The 26507-nt window shown below is 37.7% G+C and overlaps 3 protein-coding genes across 4 annotated transcripts in view; 2 read left to right on the plus strand and 1 right to left on the minus strand.

The window, feature by feature from the left end:
* Window positions 1-4191, minus strand: part of LOC111510322 (major facilitator superfamily domain-containing protein 12) — a 30884-nt gene extending 26693 nt beyond the window's left edge. The window contains 1 exon segment of the mRNA XM_023166225.2: window positions 3963-4191. The gene's annotated coding sequence lies outside the window, so the exon portion shown is untranslated.
* The window catches only part of LOC141482662 (alpha-1B adrenergic receptor-like), a 102830-nt gene that overhangs the window by 72067 nt on the left and 4256 nt on the right, over window positions 1-26507 (plus strand). For both annotated transcript variants that reach the window (XM_074176243.1, XM_074176242.1), the window contains exon 2: window positions 19217-19408. In XM_074176243.1, coding sequence (XP_074032344.1) covers window positions 19228-19408 — 181 coding nt within the window. In that variant the 5' untranslated portion in view covers window positions 19217-19227. The remainder of the gene's footprint in view (window positions 1-19216; window positions 19409-26507) is intronic.
* On the plus strand, window positions 12154-15227 carry LOC111513047 (uncharacterized). The gene is made up of 2 exons (XM_074176236.1): window positions 12154-12358; window positions 12650-15227. Exon 2 carries the CDS (start codon window positions 12651-12653, stop codon window positions 14688-14690), a length of 2040 nt encoding a protein of 679 aa, XP_074032337.1. The 5' UTR covers window positions 12154-12358; window position 12650; the 3' UTR covers window positions 14691-15227.

Consider the following 26507-nt stretch of genomic DNA (forward strand, 5'->3'; position numbering starts at 1 on the left):
TTCACGAACAAAATAAAACTTGCTTTTAACACAAATATCATACAAAGTTTTCATAATAAAATAGATAAATTCAATATTTCTATAAAAACACATTTTGACATCTCTTATCAGTTATAACTATTTTCATGTTATCGCATTTGCCGTGAAGTGGCCGTGTCAGGTGACCCGAATCACCTGGTTCCAACAAACAGTATTGTTTTATTCAAAGTCACATTTGAAGTTCTTGCCGGTATTTAATGTCTTGCTTAATGAAGAACAATAGTGAGGAATTGTGTGTTCCTGACGATATTGAAGAGGTTGCAACAAGAGCTTCAATTCAATTGTTATTAAAAAAACCGGCTCAGCAGTACGACATCGCATATTCTCATTTTCTTAGCTGGTGTAAAAACGTCGAAGGAAATTTCAGTGAAACCGTCTTCTAAGCCTATCTAGAAGAGAAATCAAATATATGGAACTTGTCAATTTTGTGGAGCAAGTTTTCAATGATAAAGTCGAGTGCGCTCGAGAAAAATAAGAAGAATATAAATTTATTTATACTGAACAACAAACAGAATGGTTTCCACTTAAATGATGTACAGTTTTTTCGAAAGTTCTTTACATATAGTATTCATTGAATACCATTGATACAGTTAAAATCTATATAAAATATTACAATATAAAACAGTAAATAATAAAATGGCCGTAAAAATATTGAGACACATTTGAGCATTCGGAGGAGTTGTCCCTCTGTAATACTGAATATATCCAGTTCACATTTCCTCGCCATTTTGTTAACGGTTTCGAGACATTGTTGAAGAGGAGACAAATTGTTTATACGAAATACATTGTCTCTTCTTCTCAGTCTTACGTCAGGTACAATAAAATCAATATTATAGAGAATTTCAGGTACTTTCTCTAAGTTCTCTAAGAATGTTAAAAACAAAAATTACTTCCGAGGACTCACGGAGGTCTTTCAATGGTTGCATGTTAAACTCTTGTAATTGGCTAGAATATGATATAAATAAAGGCCAAACAATGTGTTTTCTGAAAAAGAGTGTTCTTAATAATCGTTTCTGGACTTTTTCTATAGTTTCAGAATATGAAAAGGTCTTTGGATTCCAAATGACACAACCATATTCCAGCTTAGAACGAATAATGGAGTTAAAGAGTAACAAACAAGTATCGTTATTGAATTCACGGCTAGATCTTAAGATAAAGCTCATTTTTCTATAACATTCAGATACTAAGTATTCAATGTGCCCAGAGAAACTGAACACACCAGTAAAAATGATCCCGATATCTTTCATCTCATTGATTCTCTGTAAATTGGTATGATTAATGAAATAGTCCTTGATAGTGGGTGACTTCTTTCGTGTGAAACTCATTATTTTGCATTTAGCTTCGTTGAGAGATAGGTCAGACACTGAAAAGTAAGTAGATAGATTATTGAGATCATCTTGAAGCATATCAGAATCGTTTTCGCTTTCAATTCTTCTAAACAAATCTTTCTATTCAAAATCTGTTTTTCCGTTAATCAGCTGTCGCCCCCATACGAACGACAACTCTCAGAAGTTGAGAAACTTGTGCAAACTAAGGACTAACGAGGTCTTACCTTTTAACGTGTTATTCCTAACACGGTTGCAGAATCATCCCAGCTTCAACCAGATAAATTCTCTCGAGAAAAATATCTGGTCGAAGCAGGAATCGAACCCACTGTCTTCCGATCGTGAGTCGGAAAAATTTCACGTTTCACATTTTTGGAGTCTTGAGCCCCGATAAATTCAGGAGGGCGCACTTAGCAAGAGCAGTGAGCCAAGAGTGACAATCTTCTGCATCTGTCCGACTGAGATTTCTGCCCTAATGCGTCAAGCCGGTATTATTTTGAGATTCGAGAGTTGAGAGGGCATCATTTCACCAAGGACTCCAATAATCAGAACAACCATCTTGACAGAGTGGTCTGGATAGTGTCTGCGAAGTTCGAAGAGAAAATTTCGATATTTTATTCGTTTTTCCTTTTCTTCTCGGATGATATTCGTCTCGCCAGGAGCGGAAAACTCCCAGACAAATATCGTCTTGGTGGTCGAGAAGGACTACATCAGACTTATTAGCTTGCATGAGCCCGATGGTGGGGAACGAATAGTTCCGATAAATTTGGCACTCTTCGTGTACCTATAACGGACTCAATATCCCCGAACCGTAGGGCAACACCGGTGTCTCTTCAATACCGTAAGAGCACCCTAGATGGTAATAAAGCACTCTTAGGACCGCGTTACGTCGATGTTTCCAACTCCAGCCCACTCGACCTGAGGAAAGCGAAAGTCAGGCGCTTTGATAAGCAGAAGTGAGGTGTTCTCTGCGACTTTTGCTACACCGTTTCCTACTCGGTGACAAAGTTGTTATCACCTTGTTCCGTGTCGAAAACTGCCCGAGCAGCTGATGAAATGCTCCAATTCCTGCTCTCTCATGGTCGCGGACCATGCAGAGAAGAAGATCCGAACTCCTGACGACTTTACAGGCTCCATACGGTACCGTTCTGTCATGTGAACACTCCAAACTCAAACGTCCTCGGCCACCCTGTTGTTGGGGGACGTACAACCGTGGAACAGACGATTTGGGAATCAAACTCCTGTGGAGATACATCATTTTTTGGGTCTTTACGCGATTTGATACAGCTCCTCCCGACTTCACTTCACTCCTCCAAATGAGTAGAGTAAGAATGGAACCGCAAGCATATTTGTTGCAGTAACTTTGTTATTTCCCAACAGTTCCAATGACCAGATCTGTCGGAGAGAGTTCTTCACTGCTGTTACCTCTTGTGAGTGGCGTTGTTTCACCCCGAGGTAAGAATACGTCTCTCCGGCATCCAAATGGTGTGAGATGCTTCCATCTACGAGCTGCCCATCCTCTCCGTAGTCACCGCATCGTCCTCTTTTAAGATTGACATTTGTCTATCTCGAATTTCATACCGATAGCATTCGTGTACTCTTCTACCACCCTTAAGGACTGATGGATATCCTTCTCTCCAGAGGCATAAAGTTTAAGATCATCCATATTAAACAAATTGGTGACCTTGTGCCTCCAGTTTCTAGGATGCCAGAGTTATACCCTCTAGTATTTCTGAGCGCAACGGATAATGGTAATAGTGAGATAAAGAAGAAAAGGGGACTGGTGGAATCGCCCTGAAATACACCCCTTCTGAAAGTAACCCACCATGTTGGGACACTGGCTCGACCAGATGTTATGGTGAAGCGATTCCGCCAGAGTGGTATCAGTTGTTGAAGGCATCTCACTATTTTATCGGGTACCGCAAGGCATCTGAGCAAATGCAAGATGAGCTCATGCGATGTTGTATCAAATGCCTTGCGGTAATCGATCCAGGCTATAGAAACGTTACGCTTGAACTGTATCCTGCGTTACGCATCTATCGATGTACAGGTTCTCTTTACATCCAGTGACTCAACTGTCTGTTAAAAAAATCTGTTTTGCCGTTAACCAGCTGTCGCCCCCCCTACGAACGACAACTCTCAAGGACTAACGAGGTCTTACCTTTTAACGTGTGATTCTTAACACGGAAGTATTCGTGTATATTCGTGTGTATTCGGTGAGTATTCGTGTGCATTAGATTCTTGTAAACAACTAATAACACGAATTTAAGCATGTTATTTTTATTATTAATTAGGTATTATTACTATTTTACTTTCATTACCATCAAGTATTACTATCATTTCTATTATCTTCATTATCTAGAAAAAAAGTAAAATAGGTGATCAAAATTATCTTATACAGCTGCCTAAGAAATAGAAATTGTATTTAGAAAACCTTTTCAAATAACATTTTCCATATTTTCAGTAATAAACCCTTTTGGGTTTATTACTCCAATATGAAGCAGACTTTACTGGTCACACTGTATATGATAGTTTCAAATCACTGAATGAAAATTAAATTGACTCCAAATCATGAAATAAAATTATACATATACTTACAGGTTCATTTGAGTATGAGAGGAAACTCCTTCTGAACTAGTTATTTCTTCAAAACTCCATCCAAAGAATTTGGAAATCCCACGTTGTCAAACACCCGGTGTTAGTTGAAAAAAATAACCATCTAAGCTCACCACCGCATTGGAACTACAAAGTTAAACTGAAAACAATAACAAAATTTGTCCACGTGCCTCACATATTCCACTATTTTCGATAACTGACAGCAGTGGCCGGGACAGCTGATTCACGTTTTACGTAGTACATTGACCAAGGCAGTCAGATACGAAAGGTCTGCTTGTTTTTTCACGCCTGACGTGCTTACTCCGTTCACACACACATATTAATAATAATATGCCTAAAACGAACATAGTAAATGAAAATATTGAACACTTATTGATTTTTCCCTAGCACTATTCGTATTTGAAAGGTTTTGTGAATGGGAAAAGTAAAACGAAATCACATAAAGTGACGTACAGTCATGAGCGATAGGATAACCTTCCTTTTCATCTGTGTATACTTGGTTTTTAGCCGGGGGAAAACAAACGAAGCTTGACCATTGCCTTATGATGTAACGATATATGTTGCCAGATGTAAGAGACAACATATGATACGTTGACTCACTTAGATAAAAAGTTATTGTTCAGTTATGTACGATAACATTTCATGTAATGAAAATTTACGAAACTGATAAATATTTTTTCAATATTTAGGTACTGACCTTATTTCTAAAATATTTCGCTAGGGCCTCAAATTATTATTTTCATTCACAATGCAAGATTGCCTGAACATCCACTTGGGAAGACGGATGTGTATAACCGAGCAGATAGCTGTTGTCACAATATATTTCTTGTGAATTATTTTGATAATCGTCATAAATATGGGAATTTTCTTCAAATCTGGAATCAAAAAGTATTTTAAGATACAGATTCAAACGTAAGAGTTATGTCGGAGTTTCGTTTCTAATATGGTGGTGGGCGGACGTGCCGATAGATTAGGTTAGGTTAGGTCCAAAGTGAGTGGGTCTATCCGACCTTCCACCGCAATCCTCAAGGGTTTATTGTAGCTCACACCTATTCACACTCGACCAAATAAACCCAGCTTCTCAACGAAGTCGATTAGTTGGTATGGTGAGTGGTTTTTCAGGTCAGATGGTAAGAGTATGGATCTGCGAACTCTAAGAAACTGATTCAGTCCCTAGCAGGACAGGCACAAAGTACGTGTTCTGCTGTTTCATCGTTTTCCAAATAGAGGCGACACCCACCGCCTTCCAACAGTCCGAGTCTCTGCATATGATGATTCAATTGACAGTGACCTGTAAGAAGAAAGCCATCCTCGCCAGCACGGCCATGGATCCATCGTCAACAGCGAAGGTCCATGTTTGACCAGTGCCTGACTTTTCCTTGTGGAGAATAGTCTACTCCAAGGTTGACAGACCATGGTTCATTTTCCTCAATCTAGTGAGGACCTGGTGGTCGGAGGTTAGTCTGTGACTGCCTCCGTCAGGTAGGTAAGCAACAAAGATGTGTGACTTCGGAATTTGATCCCCTGTGACTCATTTCAAAGAATCGCCCTCCCACGTTTGCAGGGTATTAACTACACCCGCAAGCCAGTCGGCGCTAACCTGATTCTCACAGACGACCTGTAACCATCCAGGCCGAAAAACGCAGCGCTGGAATTGTACCTGTGGCCCATCCTTTTGGAATAACCTCTACAACCGACAAAATAGCCCCCTGAAGAGATTCCAGCTGATTGGCCGTTAATGAGGTAGTCGGATAGTCAAGGTGCAAAATTCTCACCTTGATACCCGCGACAACCTTCCCATATGAGGGTTTTTGCACGTCACCTATACCTGACGATGCCTTAGATTCAACCGTGCAGGGTTTTTTTGCCTCTGGTTTTGGTGAATTATCAGAGTACAAACGTTTGCTAACCCCCTCATGGCGAGTTTGTTCCTCCACCTGAGATAGATACTGTGTACGCCGCTCAAAAATTTGGTGCAAGGCGGTTTCATAAGGTACTCCGCTCTTGAGGAGACGACTTAGTCGTTTCCTGGCTGCACCACCAAACCTTTTTTTAGGTTCAGTTATTGGATCAGGAGTTGGAGAGTTGAGAAGCTCTCGCTCCTGATCTAAATTTACAGGGAGGTCAGTTAGAGTCGTAAGCTCGACATCCATCTCATCTGTAGACTCAACGTTAGAAAAAAATTTACTCTGTTCATGAAAGTCCCACGAGTAGCTAGGGAAAGAAGGTTAATCACGGCAGAACCCCGCATTACCATGACAAGGCGATGCTACGACGAGAGGGCGCCCGGTATCTTGAAGGTTCCGTTAGAGACAGCTGATAGGTTCAGTGTCATTCATCCTCTCGGCATGGATACACACACTATAGGATAAGGTCATCTTAGAATGCAATACATTTAGATAATAACAGAACCACAAGAAATTCTGTCATTCCCGTATCCAGCGGGGCTACGTGGAAGCAGGCATCCGATGGCCGGTTTGCTCAACCCCCACATCCCAAGCCAATACACTCGCCAAAAGCAGCAGGCACAGTGATTCAGGCAGTGAAAGATGAACAAAGACAGTCAACCCGCCGACGTGCCGATAACGACCGCCTCCAAAGAAGGTACGCGGATGCCATTGAAGATGAAACTCAGTTTGTGTTGTAAATGTTCGCCGTTATAGAACGTGCCACTATCAAAATAAATATTCTGTGAAAGTCTTATAGGTGTTTGAAGAGAAAAAGCACTCTCATTCACGACGGTTGGACGCCAGGGTGGACCGGATATCGACGTGGGAGCGTTAAAGTGGATTTATATAACATCTACCCGCATTCACGCCGGTTACAGGCCGGGTTGGACCGTATGTCCACGTGGGAGTGCTAAAGTGGATTTATATAACATCTACCTCCATTCACGCCGGTTACAGGCCGGAGTGGTCCGGTTATCCACGTGGGAATAGGATTGTCAGTTGAACGAAAGATATGTGGAAAAAATCAAAAGATCTCCCGAGCAGGAGGCGACTTGATAACTCGATAAAAAAGTTTAATTTGTTTTCATAATAGAGAAGTTTAACAAAAAAAAGGTGGCAGCTTCGCTTCCAGGAAGTCAGCTGTGCTCCCTTGACGAAGCTACTGTCAACTTTGATAGGAGGAGGATGACAAATGCACCCGAGTGGAAAGCAACGTCCAATAATCTTAGTCCAGAAAATGAAATCTTCCTTACAGTTTGAAGCAACATATCGATCAAAATGGTTATTCATTAGGTTGTTTAAAGAGTTTTGTCCGTTTTTATGAGTCTACTTTATGAATCAGTACACTTTTTCCAACGGGATTCGATGAAGCCGATGCTCGAGATTCGGTGAAGTCCATGCTCGGGATTCGATGAAGTTAAATAAGGCCGTTTTTGCTGGGTCGTGATTGGCGAAGGTTCTACCGGTGAAAAAGTTATCGAAGTACTTGGAAAGATGGTAATCGGTTTGTAAGAGGTCTGAGGAGTATATAATGGGTGAGGCAGAACTTCGACACTCAGTCCGTTTCATTCTCGGACGGGATTTGTGAAACGTGCGCAAGAGCGTTGTCGAGGAGCAAGATCGGACCTCTTCTGTTGACCAGTGTCGGCTGCTGCTGACGCAATTTTTGGTACATTTCGTCGATTTCCTCACAATTGGACCTTCCTGTGATGATTTGGCCCGATTGCAGAAAGTTACAGTGAATCACACCAGCCGCTGACCACCATACAGTAACCATGGTCTTTTTGGTGGGTTTCCGCCTTGAGAAGAGACTGGTTGGCTCATCGGTGTCCAATCATTGTCGTGGACGTCTCCTGTTGTCGTAGAGGATCCATTTTTCATCACATGTGACGTTCCGATCCAAAGAAGAATCATTTTGTTGCGCAAAAGCAAAGAACAAACTTCGAAGCGTGACAATCGTTCAATCATGGAACACCAACTCTTCGAGTTCTTTGACCTTTCCAATACGTTTCAAACCATCAAAAAATGCATGTAAGCTGACACCTAGTTCTTCGCACTGTTCGTGATGGGTCAGTCTCCACCAGCGTCCTCAAATCCTCGTCCGGGATTATTGTAGTTCGACTACTTTGGGGCTCATCTTCGAGGCTGAAATCTTCGGAACGAACCTTGGTAAACCAACGTTGAACAGTGCATTCATTGCCAAATGCCTGATTGATTTTTCGGGCTATTTCGACAGTGCTTTTATTAATTTCAATTCGTAGAGAAAAAATGGTCAGAAATTGCTTAATGGCATCATATACAAGCTGTGGCAGAAAATGAAATTTGGTAAAACATGAACATCATCAATGTACCTATAGAGAACTAATTTTTTTCGATTAGTATACACCACGACACAGCAGTATACATATTTATTGATACTCAATAATAACAGTGTTATCAGTGTTACGCAAATAAAATGAACCACTTTAATGAAATTAATTTGTCTAATTATCACATTTGTCTAATTTTCACTTGTTAATTTCATTTATACGACTGGTTCTGGGTTTAACTCCAATATCAAGTATAAAAATAAATGTGAAATTTGAAAACTCGATTATATCGGGAGTTTTTAGGTAAGATGGAAGGACGGGTAGTTAAACGAACCAGGGTGCCAACTTTTAAATTCAACACTAAAGATTATATAAATTCAAGACTGGAAACCTACATAAATCGAGTTACTCGTTTAGAGATATATATTTCAGGTTTTTAGTTGATTTGTTGATTTCCATGGCTTCCAACAAATTCATTTTTTCCCTTTATTACATATGTGTAGGATTTTGAGGTTATCTTTACTTATCTTGTGTTATTATTCTTGAAGATGTTCATACAATGTAGATTTTTGTCCAAAAGCTGTTGTTATTTTGTATTCAAAGAAGTAATTTTCTGAAAGTTTACCTGAATAGTTGATGCTTGTATTACACTGTCATCTCCATATATATTTTTTGGGTGTGATGCTTTTTTCTTAATGTTCTTGTATTGGATTGACTATATTTTTCTTTTTATGTAGTTGAGTAAGATAATTTTCTTTCGAGACAAATGTTTGCTCACTTATCGAGTAGGTATAATTTATGCAAAAAAAATATATTTGCTGTATACATTCTCTCTCTCTTTTCATTAATAAATTTTGTGTTGCTGCAGGTTTTTACGGGGTTTCCTGCAGTTGAAAAAGCAAAAGCGCCACTGGAATCAATGAAGTCGCCCCGGAGCGCCAATTAATTTTTGTTGTTTCATAATTGCATGATTTGTATTACTTTCTTTCAATACTTTATGAATTGAATTGTAATAATGTTAATGAAATTACTATTTTTTCAATCGTAGTATGCGCTGGTCGGGTCCTATTCCCCGAAACCCCGATACATTGGGGAGGGCGTGCCTGCATTATCAACCAATGATCACTCCCCACACCGTGGGGTAAGTGATCATTGGGTCCGAGAATCATGTGCCCTGAGGAAGCGCTGTGAGCCACGAATGACAGCATTCTGCATCTGTGCGGCTAAGATTTCTGCCTCACTGCGGCAAGCCGGTATGATTTTAAGATTCAAGAGTATAGAGGGCATCATTCCACCAAGGACTCCAATAATCAGAAGAACCATCTTGACAGAGTGGTCTAGATTGAGTCTGCGGAGTTCGAAGAGAAAATCTCGATATTTTATCCGTTTTTCCTCCTCTTTTCGGACGATATTTGTCTCGCCAGGAGCTGAAAACTCAATGACAAATATCGTCTTGCTCTGGTGGTCGAGAAGGACTACATCAAGGCTTATTACCTTGTATGAGCCTGAGGGTGGGGAACGATTAGTTCCAACAAATTCGGCACTTCTCGTTCCCCACAACGGATTCAATAAGCCCCGGAGCGTAGGGCAACACCGGTGTCTCGTCAATACCGTAAGAGTGCCGTAGATCAGGGGTTCCCAATTTTTTTGGTCTCGGAACCCTAATTGACGATATTTTTTTTGGCGGAACCCTATTTTGATAACTAAAGAAATTACCTTGTAGTTCGAATATTTTTCATGTAAGACTTTAAAATAAGAAACAAATCATAAATGAGAAATAATATTGTAAGCATTACAAAATAAACATGAACTCAATAAGCATAAACATAAAAACTCATAAACAAAATAAACATGAACTCAGTTTATGCTTGAGGAAGCTATGGTATAGCGAAACACGTGTCGCGGTTTTTGTAAAACCCTTTATAGTGAAAATCATACAATAAACTGAATTGATTAATATGAACCAGACTGAAAAGAAGGATTGTATTCAAAATAGTGAATTCAATAATGTAGGACAACTGGTACCAGGTGCATTTGAATGACGGCAATTCTCACAAATGCGATATTGCATTCTCAGACTATTACACCACATTTGAAGACTTCGTGATATTATCATCTGTTATGCGAACTTCTATCAATTCTTGAAATATGAAATTTACGTTCGATATGAAGATGCAGCTGAGTCACAAGAAACATACAGGCCGGTAATTTTAGCATGTGGTAATATTGCTGTATTCTAAACCGAACAAGATATAAAGAGGATTGAATGGGAGAAAAAGTCAGTATCATGGAAAAAGTACGGTGGCCAAAAAAAATTTACAAGGACTTTTGCCCTTTTCCAGTCATAAATGGAAAAGTAAAAATGCTGTTTGTTACGAATGAAATTGTTATTTCAGAAAATATTAGGAAAATAGAAAGTGGAAGTTATAATGTAATCCAAATGTACTATAATTATGTAACAATAAGTATTCGTTTGAACGTTTCGTGTCAAAACGGTCACCATCAACTTTTTTTCGAATACAGACTTGTCTCGTTTTTAGAAATATCGATAAAGCTATAAAGTCACAATTCAGTGTTATATCGCACTTGGCATTCCTATAGCGTAAAGGAACATTAAGGTGCAACATTCTCAACAAAATGAATTGGAAACAATTGACCGATTGCCTGTCCAGCTCGATCCCCAGACATAACTTATTTATATTTTTTTTTGTGTGGGGATACACAAAGGATAACGTTTTTTAGACAGCTAGTACAGATATCGACCACCTCAAAAAAAGAGATGCATGTACGCAGGGCCGTCGCCATGGGGGGATGCGAGGGAGCCTCCCCCCCTGCTTTTTCGACTTGGGAAAAAGTTGGGAAAAGTTGGGAAATTTTGGGCCATGAAGATAGAAAAAAAGTAATAGTAAAAAACATGAATGAATGTTAAAAAAATTAAAATGAGAGAAAAGAAAGGGAGATGTAATAAGAAAAGGGATTGGGATCCCAAAAGGGTTGGGATTTCCCAACATGCATAACTTGAAGATCCCATACTTTGAGATTCTGAGTTGTTTGAAAACTTCAATAAAGTGTAATTTCTCCCAAGTAAGAGAACATTCCTGAACAGTCTACAAAGTTTGAAGTGACAACTTTACAAAATTCCCAACTTTTCGCTGTTTTTTCGACTTGGAAAAGTTGGGAAATTTCGGGCCGTGAAGATAGAAAAAATAAAAGTAAAAAACACAATATCATTTAAGTGTTGTTTCCTTTCATTTGTATTGAATATTCCTATACATGGTGGAAGACCAAGGGCCTTGGTCCAAAATAGAATAATTCCCATTATCATTTTTATAATTACCAAAATTCATTTTTGTTTGTGCATAACCTAACGGGCATAAGCATTCAGCCAATCTTTGGGTAGCTAAGTAAGAAAATTAATATATTATAGTAGTAACTAATCCCTCGTCTTTCATTTTTTCGAAAGTTGGGAAATTTTGCTGGTGGGGTTGGGAAAATTTGGATTCCCTCCCCCCCCTGGTACTTCTTTTCGCTACGGCCCTCCATGTACGGCTACCGGACTGAGTCATGGCCGGTGGGAAAAATCGTATCTGCGTAAAGTTTGGGTCGGTGTATGACAAAGAAAGTATTAGGAATAAATATAGTTTAAAAAAACTAAAAACACGCTTTTGAAGAACATCGAACTAAAAAATTTACAAATATTTTTTTAAATAAGCTTAAAATAATAACGATCGAAAAATACTAGTATTATTGTGAAAAAAGCGTGGGCGCTAAATATACAAAAAATATGACACAAAACGCCCACGCTTTTTTCACAATAATACTAGTATTTTTCGATCGTTATTGTTTAAAGCTCATTTAAAAAAATTATTTTTAACTTTTCTTTAAAAGCGTGTTTTTTTGTTTTTTTTTATATAGGGTCAGGGTGGCAACAATGGTTAGGGCGGCAACAATGGATCAGACGTTCTTTGTGCAAAAAGAAAAGTAACATCTTCTGCCTTTGTCACTCGTCGCGTCCTGTCGTTATACGAAAACATTCCAACCAGTCGGTATTTGTTTGTGGCCATGTGAGTAACGTTTGAGAAGAATTATTTATTTATGGTGATAATATTCGAACTTTAAGGTAAGATTGTATCCTTTCTACATAATTACCCAATTGCTTTGAACCAATACTAGTAGGTGTATTATAACAAGCATTGTATTGATATTGTTTTGTTACAAATATCTCAAAATAGAATAATCCTTCATGGCTATACTGCATATTGAAGTTGAAATGGCGTCTTGGTACACAATGGCTCAGTTTCGTCTAGTACACAATGGATCATGATCCATTGTGGACTGCGAAAATGTGTAATGGACCTACCAATATTTTTGCAAAATATTCATTATCCTGTCAAAAATAGTTTTTTTACAGAATGCCGCGTGCTGAAAAACCACGTACCAGAGGGAACCATACCGCAGTTTGCATGAGGGAAGCTATAATGAAAATTCGAAATGGTGAAAGCATTCGAAAAGTTTCAAAAGTAAGCGAAATTCCGTTTACAACTTTAAGGCGGTACTATTTTGAATATAAACAAAAAGGATCAATTGACGAAATGAGATTAGTACCCAACTATGAGGTAAACAGAGTGTTTAGTGTAGAACAAGAAAAAAACCTAGGCGACTATTTCAAATACTGTGCTCTTTTGTTTTATGGATTAAACACTAGAGAATGTAGAAGAGTAGCCTTCCAAATGGCAAAACTGAATGATCTTAAAATGCCTCAATCTTGGACTGAGAAAGAAATGGCAGGAAAAGATTGGCTGAAAGCTTTTCGAAAAAGACATCCAGATCTTAGTTTGCGAAGACCGGAATCATGCAGCCTTGCGAGGGCCACAGCTTTCAACAAATCTAACGTAGCAAAATTCTATGATAATTTGGAAAATTTGATGAAAAGAAATCCCGCTTTTTCAGATGGTACCAGAGTTTTCAACCTAGACGAGACTTCAACTACTACGGTTCAGAAGCCCCAAAAAGTAATCGCACCAAAAGGTCACAAGAGTTTGTGCAAAGTTACAAGTGGTGAAAAGGGCACTCTTGTAACTACATGCTGCATAATCGGTGCAAGTGGATCGGCATTACCACCCGTAATGGTGTTCCCGAGAAAAAATTTCAAGGATTATATGTGCAAAAATACTCCAACAGGCACACTGGGATTGGCTGCTCCAACGGGTTGGATGAATTCAGATTTATTCCCAGAAGTGATACGGCACTTTATAAAACACACAAATTCAACACCGACAAATCCGAGCATATTGATTTTAGACAACCATGAGTCACATTTATCCATCGAGGCTTTAGATTTGGCTAAAGCATCAGGAGTCCACATACTCACATTGCATCCACATACATCTGGCAAATTACAACCACTTGACGTTGGAATATTTGGACCTTTCAAAACATATTACAATGCGGCAATAGAATCGTGGATGTTGCGAAACCCCGGAAAGCCTGTTACCATTTATGATATTGGTGAACTTGTTGGATCGGCTTTTCTCAAAGTTATGACCCCTTGTAATATAACAAATGCTTTCAGAAAATGTGGTATATTTCCATTCGACAAATTGATTTTCTGTGATAATGACTTCTTACCAAGTACGGTTACTGATCGCCCGTGCCCGGAATGTTCTCCGCGTGAAGAAGCTGTATTTCATTTGAGCCCTATATCATTTCCAGCAACAGCCTCACCAAAACACATGCCTTTCACGTCGTCAAGCGTTACACCTACTAAGGAGAGTTCTAAAAATGTCTATGAAAGTGAACTGCCTACGTCATCAACGTCTAAAAATAATACTGAATCTTTTAAATCACCATTCGAGTTTAGGAATCCAATTAAAGCTGGGCCAAGGAAATCAAACAGAAAACAGAGGAAACTTGGCCGAAGCTTGATAGCAACAGATACGCCAGAGAAGGCTGAAATAGAGATGGAAAAAGCTGCAAGCAGGAGAAAACAAGAAACAAAGAAAAGAAAAACAGTAAAAAAAATAATGCAGAGTGACTCTGATGATGATATTGAAATTCAACTGCAGGATTCAGACGACAATAACGATTGGCAATGGAGAAGTGAAGAGGAAAATAATATTTTGGTTTTAACAAATAACGATTTGAAGAAACCTTTACCTCATTTGCCACAAGAAGGTGAATATGTAATAACTGAATTTTCGACTAAGAAGAAAATCTTGTATTATGTGGGAAAGGTACTACACACTAGAAACGAGGATTTAGAATACCACATTACTTTTTTAAGACAAAATGTAGAACACAAATTTCGATTTCCCGACGTACCTGATATATCTTTCGTTAGAGAAGACGATATTAAATTAATATTACCAGAACCTATTATTAGTGGGAGTACCTCAAGACAACAATCTTTTTATAAATTTTCATTAGATTTATCTCTTCTTAATATTAATTGAGGCTGATGAGCATAACACCAGATTTAGTGAGTGTCATAAGTTTTCACTGTTAACATAACGAGAAACATACTTTTTGTTAATTAAACCATTGAGTTGAGTTTTTTTTAAGTTTCCAGAAATTGAAACATATAGTTATTTTTATGTTTATTATCATTCATTTATTATTATAAAGATTGTGATTCACATTAGATACTGATTTCTTTCAGCATGGTTTGTATGAATAAAGGAATTATTATTGTTGATGTCCATTCATTAGGAATCTTAAGAGATGATTCACTGTGTACCTTCATGATCCATTGTTTACTAGGGGTTGAGCCATTGAACCCTACCCTCAGTACACATTGGCTCAATTACCAACTTTTACAAAAAATACTGTCACAATATAATCATATTTTTTTTTTCAAAAAGTAGTTATGGAAAATCAAAGAAAAATAACTATAGTATTCTGTTATGAAATTGCAATATTCTAACTTCCTCCGATTTTCAGTTATATCTTCTCAAACAAAAATTGATCCATTGTTGCCACCCTGACCCTACCTATTTATTTTTTACTTTTTAGTTTCATATGCTATAAAAGCGGGTTTTTTAAAGTATACTTATTATTTTGGTTTTTTTCTGAACAACCTATCAAGGAGGTTACGTACAGCGCCATCTGCCCGCGAATAGATCAAGAAGTATCAAGGAGGTTACATACAGCGCCATCTGCCCGCGCATAGATCAAGCAGTATCAAGGGAGTTACGTACAGCGCCATTTGCCCGCAAATAGAGCAAGAAGTATCAAGGAGGTTACGTACAGCGCCATCTGCCCGCGAATAGATCAAGCAATAATGTCGATAATACAGGTGAAGCTAATATAAAGCGTGCTATAAAGGGGCTTCTCACCGGCCATGACTCAGTCCGACTGCTGTATGATAAGCTTGTTTCAAAAGTTCTGTATTTTTTTATGAATCTACTTCACACTGTAATATTTCAGTGAATACTTATTCAATTTGATAAATTTGAAATTATTTGAATTAGTGCACTTTTGCCAACATAACATAAGTCGATTAATTCTGTCAGCGTAAAAATTGTGTGCTCAGCTTTCAATGAAGTCGACGAAGACCGTTTTTGCCGGGTCGTGATCGATGAAGGTTCTACCGGAGAGAAAGTGATCGAAGTGCTTGAAGAGATGGTAGTCCGTTGGCGAGAGGTCTGGAGAGTATATGGAGAGTAAGGCAGAACTTCGAAGTTCAATTCGTTCAATTACACAGGCCAACAAAAAATGTTTTTGAAAACTTGGTCTTAGTTTTTTTTGTATCACCCATAGTTTTTGGGAAATTGACTTTTTATTTCATTCAAAATATGTACGGTATACGGTAAAATTAATGAAACACCATCATGGTTTATTGGTATTAACAGTAGGTTACTTGAAATAATGATATAGTGTTTTTGGGAAAGAGAGTAAAAAAAAAGGATGAGGGAATTTTCCAAAGAAAGGAAGGAATTATACACTAAATCATACAGAAGATACTTTTCTCTACTGAGTTTGATTTTATTCTATAATGAATGTTTGGAATACAAACTGAAGTTTTCAGCCTATTAGAATTAGTAGGTTAAAATAATGAAAACTGCAATTGGAAAAATGGAATCTTGGGGCTGTTTATTCGGAAGACTTATATTCAATCAATTTTTACATTACAACTAGAATTATCAAATCCACAAGAATATTTTCCGCTGTTTCTTGAAGACGCTTTTCAAATTAAGGACCGTTTAGCCTAATTACTTTCAGGAAATTACTTCAAAATTGAGTTGAGTTTTAATTCCGTATTATAAAATTATCTTGATCTCGTTTAAAAAGTGGATGCAAGGAAAAAATCAACTTGTGAGCTTCATACTGATCAAGTTGATTAGAAAATGACTTTATTAAGACGAATAGTTGAAAAACCGCTTTTAATATATCATGTTCAATATCATGTATGTGTATGTGTAAATGTATATGTATGTATGTATGTATATATGTAAATGTATGTGTATATGTATGTGTATGTATATATGTATGTATGTATATGTGTGTGTATGTGTGTGTATGTATGCGTTTGTATGTATGCGTATGTATGTATGTGTATATCATGTATGTGTTTCTATTCACAAGATCCAATACCGAAACAAATGAAGTATTCACTCCTCAATTATAAAATTTACAAGGAAGATCAAAACTTGCAATATTCGGTAAGTTTATGAAATTTTGAAATATATAATTAGAGATGATTTCGAATTGGGGTGGAGGAAGTTCAATTCAAAGCCACGAAAATCCGTGCATAGGTTTTTTCCAAGAAGTTAGATGTCCCCGAACCGAATATAATAATGTTAGATCAGAAAATTTCGCTTTCTGCTTCGATAGGTTTGTTGGGGGTTAAAATGGACACCAATATGTCTTGGCACAATCATGTCAGTGGAATTACAAAGGTTGCTTCTCAAAAGCATGGAACACTGTTCCGAACCAGAAGACTATATACACCTCAGCAACTTCTGATGCTTTATAAAGCTCAGATCAGACTTTCTTTGGAGTATTGTTCTCATGTATGGAGTTCTGCCCCTAACCATATCCTGAAGATGTTGGATTGCATCCAGAGAAGAGACATGCGCCTAACTGGAGACGCAAACATCACGTGCAACCCTGATAGCCTGGAACATTGAAGATAGGTTGGAGATTTGTCTCTCTTCTATATATACTTTGACGGGAAGTATTCAAGTGACTTGGCACATTTGATTCCACCAAGAGCGGTACACATCAGAAGAACGCGACGGACTGTGGCTGCTCATCGTTTTGAGGTTCAACTCAGTACATCTCGACTTTCACTGGTTAAGAACTCTTTCATCTGAAGAACTGCGTTTATGTGGAATAAACTTCCTGAAAACGTTTATCCAAATGGATTTAATCTCCAGCGATTCAAATCCAATGTGAATCGCTTTTTTCGCACAGACACCGCTCTGAAAGCGCCTTAAGGAATTTCCTGTTGTGCCTCTGATTTGTTTTGAAAAAATATGGTTATGATATCGAAACCAACGTCAAATCGTCCCATTGGAAGAGCCTAGGAGACCCAAGACCAAATAAAGCGAAATATCAAGGTTTTGCTCATTGTTTTTGCCACATGGTCATATAGTCAATAATAATATGGTCAAGATAATACTCCTTATTGTTTCCGGTATTGTGGAAATTGCTTTTGCATCACGCTGAGAGACTTCAAAGACATACTTAAAAAGTGCATATCAGAACTGCTTCGAGGATTTGAAAGAAACGCTTTTACAATTGTATTTAGCTGAAGGTGACTACGTTGAAAAGGACACAGAAAAGGTGATGAACAAATAAACATTTTTTGGAAAAAATGAAAATTCACCTTAATTTTTGAACAGACCTCGTTCAGGTTCTGTTTGGTTATTGATTCTCTTGTGAATATTCTCGAAAGTATATTGTGGTATATTCTGACCAGATGATGCTTCAATTTTTGTAAGCCATAGTACAGAATACCAGTTCCTAGATCTTTCATTTTGCCTGCAATCATTTAATGAATGATCGTGTTTCCTATTTTCTTTCAGTAACAATTTCTCAGTATCAACTTCAATGCTGATAATAAGTGAAACTGAAACCTCTGGCGTGAAATTAATGTGAAACAAGCACTTTTGCCAATCCCCAGAAATGGGATACTCTTGTCGACGCGAATTTTCCTCATCTCCTGAAGACACCAAGTTAGTTAGTAAAACGTGCCTTTAAAAGAGTATGGCATTTCGGGTGATTGGGAAAAGTGTTTGTTTTGGAACTGAAATGGTATGAATCAAAATTATTCAACAACAAATGTTAATGAGAAACATAAAAATATTGCTAAACTTCTAGGTATAAAGGAGGCCCTAGACGGTCAATCATTTTGATCAAAAGTTCGAGTCAATCGATTGACACACGCGTGATTGACCGTGTAGTAACCTGTTTGACGCTTGAAGCGAGGCTTGATGGTGATTGATAGAAAGTTTGAATGACTCAAGCGGTTGAAGGAGGGGGTTGACCGTCTAGGGAAAATTTCGTCAAGCATTGCGTCAGTCACTAGGTGGAAACCAGGGGGTCTGCTATGGAAAGTGAGCTTCCCGAAAACTCTGAGCGGGAATTCAGTAACCTATTGATTGACTTATATCGCGATTGTCCGGAATTATGGAAAGTGAAGAGCAGGGACTTTTACAACAGAAACAAGAAAACTGCATCATCACCATGTACCACTCCTTCGACCACCGTCGTTTCTTTTTCTGTTGTTTTTTCCGCTTGAGGGTAATCAATGTGAGGGAGAGGAAGGCCAATACCGTGTTCGGAACCATTGCTCACCGAAATGAACCACCAGCGAATGAACAACAAGTGTGCACTGGTCCCATTTCTGGTGGGAGCGCTGATTGCAGTTGATTGAAGCACGCATCAATCGATCCACTCAATCGTTTGATTACAACATTGAAACAATGAAATTGATAATTCTTTTATTCTGATCCAGATTTCTTTTCATTTCCAGGTGCCACAGTGATGGTTCTACTGAATATTACAAATGCCTTGCCAACAGAATCAGTTTCTCCTGTTACCCTGAGCGACCACTGGTCGAGACTTGCCAGGCTGATACTGCTTGCTTCTCTCGCAACATTGGGAAGTGTTGGGAACGTGTTCATGATCAGCGCTGTTATGATAGAAGATTACTTGAGAAAACGTGGTAAGTAGAAGTTACATTTCGAAACCTTTGCGACTTATCTATTTTCAGGTATTCTGTATGTTGAATGTTCCTTCGTCAAGTAAATGATACGAATCCAGACCTACCTACTCTACAGATATCAGCTTCTACATTGTTTTCATCCAACTTGAGTTTTTTCTTTCGAAAATAGCAGAATATATCCATATGAGACAATCAGAAAAACTGAAAACCCATTTTTTTAATTTTTCATTTCATCTTGAAAACTATCCGACATATTTCTACCAAAAACTCAAGAATTATCTCGTGTAGTAGTTAGGTTAGGTTAGGTCCAAAACGAGTAAGTCTATTCCAACCTCCACCGTAACTCGCAAGGGTTTATTGTGGCTCACACCTATTCACACTCGACCAAATAAACCCAGCTCCTTAACGAAGCCGATTAGTTTTTATGGTGAGTGGTCTTTCAGTGCAGATGGTAAGAGTACGGCTCTGTCGAACTCTGAAAATCTGATTCGGTCCCTAGCGGGGCAGGCACAAACAGTCTTCCGACAGTCCGAGTTTCTCCATATGAAGATTCACATAACAGTAACGTGTGAGAAGGCCTGTTAGACATAGTAGTTCATTGCTACAATAGTCCAAAAACTGTTTGCTATTAAGCTCCCAGCTATTAAGCTGGAAGATTCTGCCGGAAGTTCATAAATATTCTCGCTATCCAGGTATTCAATGAAAGGTTCTGGTCCCTCTTTTGCAAGGGAGTCAGCAGCTTCATTGCCTTCCAGGCCAGTTTATCCAGGAATCCCGACCAGAGACAATCTGTTAAGTTTTCCTATCGAGGAGAGTCAATTTTGGCAATTTGCTAGCAATTTAGACGTTGCTTGGTAGGAGCCAAAAGTTTATAACACCGCTTGACTGTCTGAGAATATTTTCATTGACATGTGTATGAGGTTGGATTCTTCCAATCTCTTCACACACAATTCAATACCATACATTTCCGGTTGAAATACAGTCGCATAGGTTCCTAGGCAGGATGATATTAGAGTCCTGGATCTGCGATTGAAAACACCTGCACCAGAATCTGAAGATGTTTTTGATCCATCTGTGAACCAACAACTATTTGCTATTAATATTTCTTTCTCTTGGAGGATCCAGTCCTCTCTACTCGGGAATAGTACTTTATAAGGCAGTTTGTAGGTGACAGTTGGAGGTATATGCTATGATTTCCAGTGTCAACCAACAGTCTGTTGCACTCTGCATTAAATTGATTTGTGCAAGTGGTAATGTACACAAGTCTATATGCAGTCTATCTAGCCTCTCTCTCCAGAAAAATTTCGGGGGGATTTCCATGGCCGCTGATGGTGTGATACTGATGGCACCATTGATATCTAGACAAGCCTGTCTCTGTGAACCAGAGAACTTCCCCTGAGCCGTTTTCTGTAAAACCTTAGGCCACCAGACAATTGCACTATAAGTGATCTTTGGTCTGACAACCATCACATAAATCCAATGGATTTGTTCGGGACTCAACCCCAAGTTTTCTCACAAATTCTCCAACATTTCCATAGGATCAATCTGGCTTTGTGTAAAACTTTTTCCAAGTGAGCGTTCCGGGTGAGTTTTTCATCAAGGAGAATGCCACCTCCGTTTCAAATGGAATGACCCCAGCATTGAGAAAAAGTGGCGTTAAATTTTCCAAGTTTCTTCTCCTGGTGAAGAGAATTATCACATTTTTGCCGGGGTTGACAGGCATCTACTCCCTCAGGCACCAACTGTGAACAACGTCCATCATGCTTTTGAGGATATTACAAACTACCCTTTCCGACGTGGACCTTGCCAAGATGACAAAGTTATCTGCGTAAGCTTGCAGATCTCCTTTTCTTCTGTCGACGGCATCAAGCGACTGTCCATCAGGAGCGACCACAGAAGGGGAGATAGTACCCCACCTTGAGGGCAGCCTCTGATGACCGTGAACCTAATGGCCACAGCCTGGAAGAGTCGTAGTGGCAGTTCTGTTTACCAGCATGGCACAGAACCAGCCAGTTATGGTCGATTTCTATACCTTTCCTAGTCAGAGATGATCTTATAGATCTAGGTAGTGCATTGTCAAATGCTCCTTGTTGTCAAGGGATTAGTAATTTTCTCTACAAGCTTGTTTACTGCTGAATCTGTCGATTTGCCCTACTGATGTGTCCGTTCAATATCTTCTCAAGTCCTTTCAAGAGAAGGGATGTAACTGGATGGTATATAGTTCCACGCCAGACTGGCTCTATACAATTTCATGAGTATAGGTAAAATTATTTCCAATACATTTTGAAGAAGAGCTAGAAATATACTATCCTCTCGTTAGTGGTAGTTACATCAACAATAATTTTCAGCAAAATTGCACGTGTCATTTTTTCAATACATAAGAGAAAAAAATACTAGACGACAGATTTTTTCAAAAATTCACAGAATCACTTTCACTATGAGAAACTACTTCTCCAATTTTTTTCAAAGGGTTTGAACATGCCATTCAAATTCGATGGGGTATACATCAACCTTGAAGACACTTGAGACCAGTAAGACCAACGCTGTCTTGTGATGAATACCGAATGCTTTGTTTTTGGGACCTGGTTTCATTCGGTCGGTTGTTTTTCGTAATATTTTGAGTATAGGTTGAATTTGAGCAGTTTTACAACAAGAAAAATAGATCCTTTCTTGAATGGTAGATTGAATAACCTACAAAACACAGGAGTTTCAGTATTTGTTCAATAGGAAACTGCCCAAAAATAATATTTGCTGAATATAAAGAGTTTTTTAAAAAAAGCAATGGTAGAATCGGATACAAGTTGTTCAGCGAGTAAATTTTCATTTTCTATCACTATCGAACCTACCGTATGTGTGAGAAATGTAATGTGAGCCGTTGTGTCTGACATTCAGTTCATTCGTAATTTTCTAATCAGCAATTAGGCACTTTCGTTTAACTCTCAATTTGCATTTGTTGCGAGTACTCACAAACTTGATACGATTTTCTGTGGTTGACATTTTCTACCACTTTTAGTGGGCGAGGTTTTCAGAGGCGACAACTCTGAAACAAATATTTGCATCTATGTCTGACGGAATAATTCCAGTGTCTTCAAATTAAACTTTATTCATTCCATAATTGTCATTTTCACAATTTATATTGTTACAGATTATATAATCCTGTACAGAAATTACCTAAGCATAAATGCTTAGTGCATATTTCTGCACGAGGAAAGGTATTATTTTTTTCATGTTTTTTGATGTTTGGAGATTTGCAAACTGATCGTGTCTGGGAATTTGATTTTTTTTTTGTATAAAGACATTGACGAATAAATGATATAACAAACACTCCTCAGTAAACTTGAGGAGTATTTGTTATCAGCTTGTTTGTGGTAGTTGTTATATAGTTTTGGACCTATATGAAAGACGTGGGTTTCGCAAAAAACACGAAACACAGACTGCCCTCTTGAAAGTAATCGACGATCTTGCGAGATTCAGAGATCAATCAAAAGTCACCATTTTAGTACTGCTTGATCAAAGTAAAGCTTTGGATTTAGTTAATTTCGATTTACTCATCAGCAAGCTCAAGTTCATAGGATTCGACGACATTTCTCTTAAATGGATGACCAGCTATCTCACAGGCCGATCACAGAGGGTCAAACTGGATGATTACTCATGGTCATCCCTAAAAGAAACAATCTCAGGTGTACCGCAGGGAAGTATTTTAGGGCCCTTGATGTTTTCAGTGTTTATTTTTGATTACCCCACTTTCTTATCACATTGTCAAGTACATCTATACGCAGATGATATACAGCCATATTTGTCTTTTCATAACACCGATACAGAAAGTTGCGTGGCCAATATAAACACAGATTTGCACAAAACATTCCTATAATCGAAGAATCATGGATTGAAAATCAATCCAAATAAAACTTTGGCCTTATGCATAGGGTCTCAAAGACAAATAGTAGAAACTCAGTGTAACTTTAGGCTCACTCTCGATAACACAGACATTGACTGGGTAGACAGTGCTAAAAATCTTGGCCGTAACCAAGATGAATATGTGACAAACATTTTCAAAGTATCATTCTTCAAACTCAAATCACTATATAAATTCAGTATCAGTTATCAGAAGAAATGAAACTCAGGTTAGTTAAAACTTTTATTAACCCTCATATCGAGTATTGTTGTTCGGTGTATTACCATTTTTTGCCGCAATATAACAAGCAGAAGTTACGACGTATACAAAATGCTTGCATGCGATTTGTATGCTGTATACTATATGGTGAACATGTCACACCATTTTTTTAAATGAAGGAGCTGAATGTGAGGTACAGATTCCAATATTTGATAAAAATGTTTTTGTTTAAGTTGTTTCAAACTAAAACACCTAGTCATTTATATAGTTTATTAAGCAGGCATTCTGACAACCATATGGTCGATTTGAGAATTAACTCATACAACATACGTAGGCACCGTACTTTCAAATTTCAAGGATGTTTTTCTTATATAGCCCCTTCTCATCTGAATGAAATTTTACCCCTTTCAAATAATAATATCCATCAATTTAAGGAAGAAATAAAATCTGTTCAGTGCTAATTTAAAACATTTTAAATTCAATGTATGGTAGTGCAATGAAATTGTTAAATTGACCAAAATAATGGTAAAAATATCAAGAGTTATTAGCAACTATATGATGTATTATTTTTTTTCTCTTCTCTATCATTGTTATGTTTATAATTATGTTCTTATACTCACTGTATAATTTTTGGGATGGGTGAAAGATAGCCTTCGGCTAACCATTTTCCTTTTATGTATAAATGTATTTTTATGCATAATAAACGATATTATTATTATTATTATGAATCCTGTTGGAATAGTTTTGTTGGGATTTATAGTTGGTTTTGTTTTTTAATGTATATATAGCAAGTATTGGTGCATATGCAGTATGTCAACGTTAAAGATGTCTAGGTCTTCATAATACCTACCAGTGGAGAAATGTTTGTTTTTAAATCAATTTACAGTTCTGAGTATTTTTCAGGAGGACATATTGAATGAGTTGACCGAAAATGCTCTTTATGATCTTTCCATTTGGCATGTTTGTACTACCAAACGTTGGAAAGTTTAGAGGGCTTTTCAACATTTTTTGGTAATTTACTCAAAACTGAATTGCATTAAGGTCAACAATTTCATTGAAGACTTTATATTGACGTATAAACTTGGAGATTGGTTGTTGGAGAACCAAAAAGTTAGCAGGAGTCTGTTATTTGTAATCTGGGTGAGCTAAGCTACTGATAACTGCAAGATTCTTTTGATATATGAAAATTCAAATCATTTGATATTGTGGATATTGAATACACCAATTTTGGAATTTTTACAATTCTTTCGAAAAGAAGAAATATAACTGAAACTGGCACAGTAATGTCTAGCTAAGGCGATATATTTTCTGTGTGTCCACTTTAATAGCAAATGTTAAATAACGTTACCGAAGAAGCAAAGATATTAAAAAAAATGAGATTGATAAAATATCAAATACAAGTTGAAGATTCCTTCATCTACATCATCTAGTGTTCCACTGTTAATCCGACTGATTCTCTAGACGCGGTTTTGCGCTGTACTCGATCTTACTTCCTTTTCTCTTCTTAGGTTTATTTTGATACAACCATGAGTTCTTCTTCTCAAGTGACCTTTTTACACATTGAATATATTTTTCGAGGATTTGAGCGGGGAAAGTATCGTTTTTTTCTGATCGTCACTGCACTCTAAAACTTTTCCTGCCGTTCCTGTGCAAATGCATTAAATATGGAGTGTTACATTTCATACAGTATTCAAAAATTTGTTTTACACACATTCAATAAGGAAAAATTTGATATTTCCTCTTATTCAAATTGAAACTAACCTAGTAACATTGGAGGCTCTATAATTATTGCCCAGAATAATTGACGACATATCTATAAAACCGTATTATTATCTCCTATTCAGCCTACATCATGTTCATCTTGTCGAAGTTATCAATTGCTCAAACTCTCATTAATTCAACGAGCGAGAATAATGTTGTTTATGTCTGTCATATAAAATTTACGACACGAGAACACGAGGTAACTATATTTCCGGAAGATGCTTTCGTAGCTGCAGTATACTTTGATGAGATCTATTTGCTTCGAGAAAATGAAAATGAAAGCTCTAAAATAAGAAATATGGTATACAGTGTGTCAATTTGAAAACTTCCCACCCTCAATATCTCCCTTCCAGTACATAATATGAAAAAATGGTCAGACAGGTCAACTTTATTTGCAAGGGGGACACTCTGAATGAATATTTTCAACCCCCTAGGAGGGGTGGATGTTACCCTCAGAATTTCAAATGGAAAGGGGGGTCAAGTGGCACATCATTTTGAAGGGCATTCAATTCGCTTGCCGACGGTGCCCTCATTTATTATTTTCCGATCAGCAGTATCCGAAAATGTAGTTCTAAACTAATAGAAGTAATTAGAATTGGCCTATACTAAAATGCCTGGTTATCAAGTTAGTATGCAAAGAAATACAATTTATTGACTCTCTTATAAGTAAAACTTGTGATGACGGGTCAGCTTTTCAACTTTCCATCAGGGGTAAAATTAGACAAGCCTCAAAAAATTTACATTAATTAGTTATCTGATTTCGGTGACTTTCATTTGGGTTTATTATCGGATTTAAAACTCTTATCCCTTTTTTGTTACTTCTGCTATAAAAAGTATCGTTTTTTGAGCAAAAAAGGTGTTCATCGCATTCAAGCCATTTGGTAGTACTATCATTTCAGTTTCATTTGTTGAGCTGATCAGCGATACCTTAGAAAGTGTATAAATTGTAAGAATGGTTTACACTATCCAAGACCGAATTGAAATAATTTTTATTTATGGAGAGGTGGGCAAGTGCGCACGAAGGGCGGCATCTCTTTTTAATGAAAGAAATCCAAATCTTAATATAAGTCACCGGTATGTGCTTGATTTGGTGACAAAGTTTTCCGAAACTGGTTCGGTGAAGAATAAAAAAAGGAATAACCCCAGAGTACTGAATGAGGATGCTCAAATTGAGGTGTTGGGAACATTTGCTGCAGAGCCGACTAGCTCCTTACGATCAGTAGC

The sequence above is a fragment of the Leptinotarsa decemlineata genome, unplaced genomic scaffold (assembly GCF_025532065.1).
Source record: "Leptinotarsa decemlineata unplaced genomic scaffold, Ldec_3_MD MMD2_tig00001719_RagTag_RagTag, whole genome shotgun sequence".
Taxonomy (NCBI): Eukaryota; Metazoa; Arthropoda; class Insecta; order Coleoptera; family Chrysomelidae; genus Leptinotarsa; species Leptinotarsa decemlineata.

Bases quoted from the DNA above. Each gene is read 5' to 3' on its own strand.
- LOC111513047 (XM_074176236.1), top strand. From the start codon at position 12,651: ATGCCGCGTGCTGAAAAACCACGTACCAGAGGGAACCATACCGCAGTT.